This window comes from Ostrinia nubilalis, chromosome 18 (assembly GCF_963855985.1).
Source record: "Ostrinia nubilalis chromosome 18, ilOstNubi1.1, whole genome shotgun sequence".
Classification (NCBI taxonomy): Eukaryota; Metazoa; Arthropoda; class Insecta; order Lepidoptera; family Crambidae; genus Ostrinia; species Ostrinia nubilalis.
In genome coordinates, this window is record NC_087105.1 from 11492580 (window position 1) to 11504745 (window position 12166).

The 12166-nt window shown below is 40.2% G+C and overlaps 1 protein-coding gene across 1 annotated transcript in view; it reads right to left on the reverse strand.

Moving 5' to 3' along the window:
• Positions 1 to 185: 185 nt before the first annotated feature.
• Positions 186 to 12166, reverse strand: part of LOC135080900 (baculoviral IAP repeat-containing protein 6) — a 74787-nt gene continuing 62806 nt past the window's right edge. The window contains exons 53-62 of the mRNA XM_063975630.1: positions 11681 to 11845; positions 10366 to 10591; positions 9057 to 9219; positions 8211 to 8328; positions 7006 to 7141; positions 6366 to 6583; positions 5651 to 5890; positions 2608 to 2796; positions 1503 to 1637; positions 186 to 860 (exon numbers count right to left, since the gene is read on the reverse strand). Coding sequence (XP_063831700.1) covers positions 681 to 860; positions 1503 to 1637; positions 2608 to 2796; positions 5651 to 5890; positions 6366 to 6583; positions 7006 to 7141; positions 8211 to 8328; positions 9057 to 9219; positions 10366 to 10591; positions 11681 to 11845 — 1770 coding nt within the window. The 3' untranslated portion in view covers positions 186 to 680. The remainder of the gene's footprint in view (positions 861 to 1502; positions 1638 to 2607; positions 2797 to 5650; positions 5891 to 6365; positions 6584 to 7005; positions 7142 to 8210; positions 8329 to 9056; positions 9220 to 10365; positions 10592 to 11680; positions 11846 to 12166) is intronic.

Consider the following 12166-nt stretch of genomic DNA (forward strand, 5'->3'; position numbering starts at 1 on the left):
AGTTAGTAAAACCTACTTTTAGAGAAATATTTTGTATATGTGTTATTTAACAAAAAACATGTTTTTTTAAATTACAAATATTATTGTAACAATTTTTTATTAATAATATTCAAATTTCATGGTTCGTGTTCAAAAAAACGATTCCTAAAAAGTACTGGTTCTGTTTCTTTAAATGAAAAACTATTAATTTATTTTCAATGCGTTTATTAAAGTCAATAATCGAAAAATACAGTTGATTTTTGTGATGTTTTTAATAACTAAGTATTCACTGCAATCGATTAATGAACCGCGGAAATAATCGATTTTATCATATAACAAATACCCCAGCACAAAATCTATTCCGTTTCACACATTGCGTACATTAAATAAAAAATATTTTTACATCGTATTTAATTAAAATATAATCAATAGACTCAGATTTTACTACATATTTCAAGACAAGTAGTTAATTTTTTTTTATTATATTGCTAATAAAATACAAATATTTTTTCAAAAATATTCTGCATATGTAGTATGCGTAATATGGATAACCTTGAAGTGTCATACGGATCATCTTACGTGAAAAAGACTATAGTGCAAGCGAAAACCGACACTAAGGTGACGAACCTTTTCATTCCGCGACTGTACTTTCGCGGGGGAGGCGCGGCAGGGGGGGACGTTGATCACCACCGGTGTCCGGTTCAGTCCAGCACCTGCGCGACAATCTTCTCCATGTCGTGGTCGATGTCTTGGGGCGCGGGCGCGGGCGCGGGCGCGTCGTGCGCGGGCGCGGCGGGCAGCACGAAGGGCTCGTCCAGCGCCTCCAGCCCCGGCGGCACCGGCAGCTTGGCCAGCTCCTCTTGGAGCTTCACGTAGTGCCGCTGCGACAAAACGCACTCGTTAACGCAATCGCACATGTTCAATTTGTCCCAAAAACGCTCAATAGCTGTGGAGCACAAATCAACGCTGACGGTAAATGACGGATAGCGCGATTTCAAAATATCGAGTTGACATTGGTTGGCCCTAGATCAACAACCATCGCTCGCTACTCTAAAATCAAGCGTGAAGGCGTGCTCTACATAACAATGCTTATATGCCATGGATTCATGTGAATTTAATCTTAAGCTGAAGTTTTGAGCGTGTCCTCAGCATAAGAATGGCGGTTATCACACTGCGCCGCGTTCCGCCGCGGAGCGCGTGATTTTCATATAAAAAATCACGCGCGCGGACGCGTTGTCAGTGTGAAGTGCCGCGCGTGTTTTCTATACAAACTGAGGTATTTGCATACAATGATTAAATCTGTCGCCCCGCGCTCCGCGGCGGAGCGCGGCCCAGTGTGATAACCGCCAAAATGCTGTACACAGCATTATAGCATCTCATTCTTCATTCATTCATTTAGGCATTTACATATAAATACAAATTCTTTATAATTGCTCCACGTTGATATACAATGGTTCTTACTTAGTAAACACAGCCCCGTAATCACATCAAATGAACGTTATAATCAATTAAGTTTAGCCTACCTTGAGCGCCATGAGGTTGAGCTGTATGGTGCGCTGCGTGCGCTCGTCGCCGCCCTGGCCCTCCAGCTCGGTGATCCAGTTGGCCACCGTCTGCATGATCTCGTTGCGCTTGATCCAGAAGTGCGTCTGGATCACCTGTTAACAATGAACAAATGATAAAAACACTCCATGTTTGAATTGACATTGGTATAATATGAGCAGTGGCATAGTGTGCCTTGGACAGGCCCGGCATCAAAATTTGTTGGGGCTGGGGGCCACATCTAAAAAAGTCTGTCTAATCCGAATAAATCTTATTCGTCACTTATGCGGCGGTAGCTAGGCTCCTGAATATGCGTAGAAATGAGACAACGTAAGATGATCATGCGCATTGACATCGATATTGAAACGCTCATCTCTAAAATATGACAGTTGTGAAATTTTAAGTTTGATATGTGTTATGATTGACATTGAGTATATTTATGGGTGTGCATTTTTACCCAACTGCGCCAGAAGGAGGGTTATGTTTTTTGAAAGAGCATCACTAACAAAAGAACTGAAAATTGTTGCCTTCGACTGCAGTTATTGTGAACATTAAGTTGTCTCGTTTTTATCTTTTCAGTTTAATTTTACGCAGTCGGGTTTTTGTTTATTTAATTTCAGCGGTTATGCACATGTATGTATACACGCGCGTTGACTGAGTTTGTTCCGACGTTTCATCTCAGCACTTGCCAATTTGCCATAGGTTTGTACTTTGTCTCGAAGCGCTGGCAGGGCCCAAAAGGACATGTAAAGTGCCCCTTAAGTGCTACCTTGTTTATTATCTTTGACGTTGAAAAGTGCCAAAATAATAATAGTATAGTTCCAAAATACTGAACTGTCCTATGCATGACATTGACAGTGGGGCGCCACCGTCAATACTGGATCGCTGGTTCCAATTTTTGCCATGTTGGAAACCATATAGTTGAACGATGGTAGCGCCCCCCTGTCATTGAGTTCGGTGGGACAGTTCAGCGTGGGTCATCTATACAACACTTTATTATACACCACACATAGAACAAGAACATAAAAAGAAATACATAAGGAATATTGTGTCAAAATTGAATAAAATATTTTAGATTTGGCGTACCTCCTTGAAGCAGGGCTCGGGGCTGCGCAGGTGGTCGAGCATGGCCCAGCGCGCGCAGGCCTGGTAGATGTTGGAGTTGTACTCCAGCGACGCGCTGGAGCCGGCGCTGCTGCCGCGGCTGCGCTCGTAGCCCGGCTCGTTGAAGTACGGCTCCGGCACCAGGATCAGCGACTGGATCGATACCAGCACCTGCGGGGATGCTCCATGTTAGCGACAAGACAATCTACAGGGTGTTAGGTAAATGGGTATATGAGCCGACACTAGCCCATGTTAACATATGCATATAAATGGCATGGTGAAGTCAGAAATTTAATATCATCATTTTAATTTTTTAAATGTTCATACAAAATAAAATGTTTAAAATCAGATTTGTATGAAAATTAAAATATTTAAAATGATGATATCAATTTTCTGTCTTCACCATACCATTTATACGCATATGTTAACATGGGCTAGTGTCGGCTCATATACCCATTTACCTAACACCCTGTATATTTATAAAAGCAAAAGGTCACTGAAATCTCAGAAACTACAAATGCTAGGAGTCACAAATTTTGCATTGAGGTTCCTTTTAGAATGTAGGTGATCACTAAGAACGGATTTTACGAAACTCCACCCCTAAGGGGGTAAAACGGGATCCACGCGTACGAAGTCGCGGGCAGCCGCTAGTTACGAATATACGTGGTACTTACACCAATCAAATCTGGTAACAGCAACGAATGAATGATGAGAGGGATATTATAACTCAGAACAGTGAACTCTGGTCAATTTGTAAATGCTACATATATCTATCAAACAAGCATTGATATTGTTGCAAATACACCGTGTTACTTTGCATTCTTGCCATATTCACAGAGATAAAAGTAGGGAACAATATCTATTATTTAAGATAAACAAGAGACTCCCATAAAGAAAGTACACTAAGATTTTAGTAAATTTGGTTTTTCAGTACAAATTGGAATAAACCCATTTTGTCTCGCACGTTCTACAGATGCAAGTGGAATAAACCTAGTGGGCGTGGCCTAGTTCTTAATAATCTGTTGTTTTATGGCTCTGGGTACCAGCCTTTTTATCCAGTCATAATAATTATTTTAAAGTACTCTTCAGTTGAGTCCAGATTTTCCTTTCTACTTTACGGGCTTAGGACCGTCAAAAATACGTAATAATTATTAGGGTTTTAATTAATTTTAACATTGTACCCTATTTTTACAAATTAATAAATTATAATAAGTATGAAATGAAATCACCTTATTCACAATTAATTATTTATTTATAAGTTCCTACTTACAAAGTTTACGTACTGCGAAGCAAGTGTTCAAAGTGTCCTCCGTTCTGATGAAGGCACAGTCTAGCACGGCGAAGCGTAGGTTTTTCGCTTTGGTTTTCGCAACACATAAACGTTTTGTCTCACAGTTTCACTAAAACAATCCTTTCATGTAACGCGTTTACACTGTTTATCTCTTCTGCGCATACCAGTCGTTTCAAGTCACTCCAAAAATCCATTGGTGTCAGGTCCGAGGATTGTGGTGGCCAAGCTACTGGACCACTCGTCCAATCCACTGTTCACCAAACGTATTATTCGCGCACTTGACGTCCTTATTGTAGGGGAACACCATCCTGCTGGTAGTAGAGCATTTGGTGTAACGCTAAGGGTACGTCATCAAGCATTTCGTCTAAGACGTCTTGCAGACACTCCAAGCACCATTTTGATTAAATTATTCGTTGTTTGAATACACTTCAGACATTTTTGTATTATTTATAACGTGATTTGTGATTGATGGATTTCTCAGTTTTTTTACAAGTGTCAAAAAGACATTTTAAAGACAATAGATTGCAATAGATATTTAAAAATACAATAAAAAGTAAAAAAGTCTTCATCGCCATCGCCAACAAGTGATGTGCATGCGTTACGATAATTAGTGATGTGTTTAACAGATTGTCGATAAAATAAAATACTCAAGATTAAAAAAAAAATTTTTCGAGCATTATTTTTTTACGGATTTGTGTTCAGTATCAGTAATATAGTAACCTGTGTAAATATGGCAAGAATGCAAAGTAACACCCTGTATTGTATGAACTTGTAATGTGGGGACCGGGAGTTGTCAATGAAAGTAGTTTATACTGTGCGATGCGAGTATATTGTGTGCGTCAGTTTACGCAGCAACGTCAAATATATAGGTTTGGCGCGTACACATACTACACCTCCCCCCTTTTTAAAAGAAAAAAATTGGTTTACAATATTTTTTCAAATATTAAATTTAGTTACAACAGTTCAAAACAAAATATCAAAAATACATTAAGAGAAAAAAAATCTAATTTCAAATGATCATAATTTTCATTACAAACCATAATTTTGTAAAAAGTAATTGAACATGAAAAAGTCTAAAAGTTTTCAGACCACTTTTTTTTTTTTAACATTCATATTTTTAGAGAGAAAAAAAATACATAAATGAGTTGACTAATTTAGAAAATTCCACATAAACTGATATTTAAATAGGATAATTTTTTGACTATCAAACATAACAATCTACACAGACAGAAAAACAGATTTTTAAAGATGTTACAGTATAAATTAAATATTTAGATGTAAAATAATTTCATTACTTCCAAATTATTACGAAACAGACAATATTTAAATTTTAAAGAAAGTAATTGTTAGATATACAAAACTATAAATTCCATATTGTGGTCACGTAATATAGGTTATGAATGAAGTCGTCGATTGACATAATCAAGTAGCAAGGCAATATTATAATCCACATGAATACACGTTTATTTCGTCACTTTATTCTGTGGCGAACGCATTTCTGTAAGACTTCATGTGCGCGCAATGAAAAAACGGGCTGGTCCACGAAATAGCTCGCAGGGTGAATTTTTAATGCATAAATAATTACACAAAAGCCTAATTCGATGCATGTAACTTGTCACAATCTTTAAAATACCATACCTTTTTATATCTTTAAAATACTATACCAATAACCAATACCATATTAGTTCTTGGTTACAAAAACTTAATATTATCACAGTAAACATTATTATTTACCTGTAAGAAGCTAGACGTGTGCGCGTTCCACTTCTCCTCGGGCCGGCCGTGCCACGTGTTGAGCACGGACAGGCAGACCTTGCCGTCGTTGTAGAGGTTGGGGTTGAAGCGCACCGAGTGGCGGCCCGTCGTCTCCAGGTTGATGAGCATGGGCACCGCCGGGTACTCCGCCGGGAAGTACACGTCCAGGATGAAGCAGCCGTTCGCGTACGGCGTGTCCGACGGGCCCGTTATTAGGACCTGGAGGGATAATGAGAATAAGGATTAGTTTGTTGTGACACAAATTATTTAGGACGACACATGTGATGCAAAAGAAAGGAATCAGCATTAGTCGTAACCATGTATGCCACACGATGATTATAATAGCAATGTTAATAGCATTAAGAGTTGCTGTGGTAGATACTAGAGTTGGAAATAGTGCATTTAATTCGGTTTGATTGACGGCCAAGAGTAGACCCTGTTTGTGTAATAAAGAGAATGAGAGCTACAATTGTTTAGATTATTACGATTAGAAGTGAACGGTGGCGGTGCATGATCGCCAGAACTTTTGTAACAAATCTAACTTACTTAAGAGGTCCAGCGAACGTTAGTCAGTTCGCAACCCGCCTGGCCAATGTAGGAAGTGTAGACCAAATCCTCCGCTAGCCGCTGGAATCTCTAGTTTCCATAATTCTGCAGTGTAAACTAAATGATCTAATGACGATGTCAATGGTACCTTCATGACGTCCAGGCGGTCGGTGTCGGTCCTGACGAACACGGAGGAGGAGTAGGACAGCGGCAGCGACGTGGCGAGCGTGGCGGCCTCCTGCGCGAGGCGCTTCATCCGCGCGGGCGCGGCGCGCGCGCCGGCGGCCCGGACCGCGCCCTCGAAGTGGTACGGCACCGTGAACCGGAACCCCGTGTCGGGACACTCCGCTATCATCTCGAAGGTCTCTGTGGATTTGCGTGAGATATTATTTGAAGTTTACAGAGAATAGACAATTCTAGGATGTAGACTGTCGTTCATTTAAATGAGAAACGTGAGAAAGCACTGTTTGAGACAATTCTAGAAGGGCAACTCACGTTGCATTCATCACGTTAGTAACGCTACAAGTGAGCTTTTAGAAATTGTAATAGTGGCGCAGCATTGCGGCAAGCAGTGGCAGTAATTTGAGGGTTGTTACACAGATCATGACCTCGTGATGCCTATTAGCTGCGCACACATAACTACAGAGTATTTTTTCTGAACTTAACAAAGAAATTATTTGAACCAAGAAATATGCTAACTTCATATTTAAGACACTTTATCAACACAAATATTTTGTTCTATCAGCAAATGATCGCAAGTATTTGATGAAATCAAACATGTGACTCACCGAACTGCATGGTGCGCATGAGCTCGATGTAGCGCGCCTCGCGCGAGGCGCCGCTGAGCGCGCGCGCCGCCAGCGCCTCGCCCGCGCCCGCCGCGCCCGCGCCGCCTTCCGCGCGCCACACCAGCGCAGACGTCGCCTGGACATGACACGCGTAAAGCATAACAATAAGAATGTCTTTATTCAGCACAATTTAAGGTATACAAAGCAAGAGTAAACATAAAATTTATTGAGTAAGTTGTCTTTCAGGTGTTCTAGACCTAACGCAAGACACGGAAAAACTTTTATGACGCCACTATGTAGGACTAATTATAGAAATAACTGTTTTGTCATTAGAGCCTGCAAAAAGTATGACAGTGATTATGGTCACGTTGACATATTTCACGAGAGGCCTATGCGGTTCCGTGGCCTAATAAAGGCATAAAATGTGTATTAATACACCTTACAAATAAAATTTGCCCATGGTTTTAAATGTTTAAGTTAGATAATTAAGTATTGTGAATCTGTCTTTTCAATTTTAAATTACCAGTGAAAACTCATAGGCTAGTGTAAGACTTATTATTTTTATTCTACATGTATCATAATATAAGCTGTATGTTTTCCTAATAAAGAAAAATAAAAATAAAAAAAATAAATAAAAACATATGCTGAATAGGCGCCCGCTCAGCAAAAATCGCAACATGACACAAACGTCATGCCGAGAAGCTGGTTTTCAGCGGGAAGCAATGCGTGATGAGGATTATGCGCCCCTCTGGTCGAGACCTATGGTCGAGACGGTTTAGCATATTTATATCGCAAGTATAAACACATATCTGTAAGGTGCTCCTAAAGGGGATTTTATCAGTACCGAAACTGCGGGTTACTTCAGCTTGAAAGGGCAACTTTGGCTCCAAGGTGCAGATCACTTCAGCTCTAGAGAGCAACTTAGCCCCAAAACCAAAAAATATGCCATGACAGGATAAACCCAATGCGACAATGAAGAAAGATAATATTGAATTTCTCACTTCATAGAATAAATGTAAACATAGTTCGACAGATAAATTTTACAGGGGCCTATTTTTAGTTGGTAATTTGTGAATTTCAATAGAACGGAAGAGCACAAGAATTTATAGCTAAAGTAACTTATCACATGACAATACGTATGATCAATACTTTTACAAGAATAAATTAACAAATCTATTGTCACAATAAAATTACAAATTATTTACCTGTATATCAGCAATGAGCGCTGCGAGGCCTTCGTCTTCTTCCGATAATTCTGAATTACTTGATGTGCTAAATCTTTGGCTATACGTCATCTTTCCGAATATATTCTTTTTACTCATTCTGCAACAAGAAATAGCGACACTGTTAAAAAGATACTCGAAACACAACTGAAAGAATAATAATGTTAAAACTATACACATTTTTACACTTATGGGGATTTCTTCTGTTTTTGGTAGAATACTGACCACTCGTGTAAAATTTGGAAGGGAAGAGAATTTGTAGAATCATCAAACACAAACAGGGGATGTCATTCCGTAATTTATGTAAGTACTTTCGGCATATGGCTGTGGGTTGATGCTCCATAAACTTTGCAACTCTACATTGTCGTAAGAAACGGACATACCAAGAGAGAAAGACGGCAAGTTGTAGGTGGATATGAGCTAACTAAATTGAACTTTATTGCGTAGTAGTGAGCCATATTTCTTTTTTGCGCAGTAATCCTTCTGTTGCAACTATTCTAATATACTATAGGGTAATATGAGACAAATCCAATGAGAATTTTTGTCATTATTTGTATTAGTATGCTCTATGAGTTTAAAACCATTGTACAGCACATCAGCCAATACGATGCCACAGTATTTGAATTGATGTGCTATCTGACTGTACAAGATTTTAAATATTGAAGTTTTAACTCATTAGATTTGTCTCATATTTGGGGAATGTACAATGTATCATGAGTAGTCTTATTTAAAAGGATGCCAACGATTTCAAAGTCACCGTGTATATTGTATCACACATGGTCTGATAAATAAAAATATCTTTATCTTTATCTTTATCTTTATGCGTACCTAAGCTTGGCGGCGTAGGAGTTGGTGGTGCGGCTCATGTTGTGCAGCAGGCGCGGCAGCGGGCGCAGCGCGGGCGCCAGCCGCCGGCTCCGCGCGCCCACCAGTGCGCGTGCGCAGCGCAGCACGCACACGTACAGAGGGATGTGCCGCGACATGTCCAACACTGGGAAGACAGTTCAATTGGTTATTTTTATAATCAAGTCTTCTTTTATGTGACAGGAGGCAAACGGGCAGATAAATCACCTGGTGGTAAGTTATTACCATAAGTGTTGAGAGACCCACTTGTCGGAGTTTCCCTACGTGATCGAATCAGAAATGAGGTGATTCGTAGGAGAACCAGAGTGACTGACATAGCCCGCAGAATCGCTAAAATAAAGTGGCTGTGGGCGGGGCACATAGCTCGTAGAGCTGATGGCCGCTGGAGCAGGAAAGTTCTTGAGTGGCGACCACGAGCCGGAAGACGTAGCGTGGGCAGGCCTCCCACTAGGTGGACCGACGATCTGGTGAAGGTCGCGGGAGGTGCCTGAATGCGAGCGGTGCAGGATCGGTCTTCGTGGAAATCCTTGGGGGAGGCCTTTGTGAAGCAGTGGACGTTTTCGGCTAAAACGAACGAAGTTATTACCGTCGCCCATAGACAGTAGACACCCACAGTCCCAGGTCTAAGAAGAGCTCTTTCACACAAAGTAATATACCCTTACATGGGCATAGCAAGTCAAAATTTTATACTGTTTTTAGACCTTTGCGAAAACATGTAAATGGTGTATAGTTTCTTAAGCAGTGGTTATTAATCTAGTTTCACTGTATGTTTTCCGAACAAAATAAAATAAATAAAATAAGACAAAGGAAAGAATAACGTGCAATATATGGTGGGAACTACATTGCCACTGACACATTAAAGGTTAACGCTAACGCTGCTATAAGGCAATAAACAGTCTTCAAAAGAACCAGTGGTCTCAATAACGACTTTCAAAATGTTATTTATTATTTACTCGGCTTTTTCTTATCTAGTTGTAGCAATGACCAAACTTATCCAAGTCACAAAACACCTATACCTAAAACTTATTGAGATATCAATAGTAAAAGAACTTTGAGTTCACATGAAAATTTCATCAACATCATCATTTCAGCCATAGGACGTACACTGCTATGTTCAGTAGTGGGTGGACGTCCTGTGGCTGAAATGCCTCTCTCAATGATTTCCATATTTACCGGTTGGTACCAGCCTGTACCTAGCGCCTTCCTGCTACCTTTATAAGGTCTTCCATGAATATCTAGAAACGTTCAAAACAGAAAACAAAACACAACTCACCCGAGTCATTCCTAAGGTACGAGCATATCGCGGGCACCAGCGAGCTGCCGGCGATGAGGTCGATGAACTCCGCGGGCAGGTCACGTGGCTCGTCCTCTTCGGCTTCCCCCTCCCCCTCGCCCTCCGTCTCGGCGGGGGTCGACGACCGCCCGGAAGAGGACTCGTCTTCCGAGGTGTTCTCTTCGGGAGGCCACTTCTCGCCGGGGTTCATGTATGAGGCTATGACCTGTTGGAGCAAAGATGTTTTTAATAAGGCCAAAATCTTGCCACTACTCTTGTTTAAAATGTAAGCCTTGCAAAAACTAAGTGGAATGACACATATTTAGATTCACTCTGGCTTCTTGATGTAGACATGCTTTTTTATAACAAAAGCGTGCTCCTTCTTCTTCTCTTTTAATGGCAATCAAACCTCTGGGGCTTATTCATTTCTAGTCTATTGTAGTACGCCTCAATTAGCACTGCACAGAATATTTTTGTGCGTTTTCTTTTTCTTTTCATCTAGTCGGAGAACAGGTAAATAAAACTTCCTCGTTCGCGATCGCGAGTCCCCACCGGATTAGCAACCCGCGGAGGTTCGCCGTGAGTAAAGTCGGATTCTTTAGAAATTTCCCTATATGTAAACAAATATGGCCAACTGACATTAAAACATTTATAATCTGTGCCCTAGTGAGGCGACAAAACCTCTCGTTAATCGCGGATTGAAATTATTGTAGTACTTACGTACCTATAGAAAGAATTTATAATGCTTTATAAAGCAGTGCATTAAACAATTAGTAGTACATTCAATGAAGAAAAAATACATTGTTGATTAAGACCCTATTTAAATCTATTTAAATGCAATCAGTAATAAAAATGATTGAATAATTGAAATAAAATCGATTAAATTTACCGATTACTGTCTATGACTTACAGGTTACAACACTGATGTGTCAGAGACAACAATGGAGATAACACATAATTTTAAACTTCAAGTCAATTTGACAAGTCTCACAAATTTTCAACGTCCACATATTTTGCTAAAATAATTTGTTTATAGATTGATTCCGAACTTGTATAATCGTGAGAATAAAGTTGGTTTCATGGGCTTGTGAAATAATGTGTATGATATTATGAACACGTAAGTGATTATGGTGTTATTGTGTGCACAAGTGTTTGTTTACATTTGAGGAAATTTCTAAAGAATTTAGGTATAGACATATTTTCGATGCCTACACGGGGACATAAGACAAGTCTGGCAGAAGTCAAGTTAAAAACTTTTGTCGATTTTCAACCTTAAGTCAAGACCACAAAGTTCAAACCAATATCCACTACTTACTTGCAAGAGCACAGTGACGTGCTCCTCCTCAGTGCGTTGGCGCACGAGCGCCTGCTCGACGTTCCACGACTGCTGCGTGGAGCCCGTGCCGAAGCCCGTGCCCTTGGCCCAGTACAGCTGGCTCTTGTCCTCCGACTTGCCCGACCCGTTTGACGCTTGGCTGTTCTGTATGGTAAAAATATGAGACAATGTCAATAAACGCATGAAAACTGCTTCGATTTGATTTGAAATGCGACGGATTTTGTTAAATTAAAGCTGGGGCGGCGGACGACATATAATAACATTATCCTCGCATCAACGTTCCAAGCAATATCGCAATCCAACGCACATTACGTGTTTTAAAATCAATGTAGCATTGATACGCAACAATATTGTACAAAATTGGCTGTACGGCGCACACGAAAATCGTGAAGTTTGTAGCAGTGAATGGGATAACAATAATCAAGGAAAGAACCAGTTCTTATATGTATAAATGTCCATAGCAAG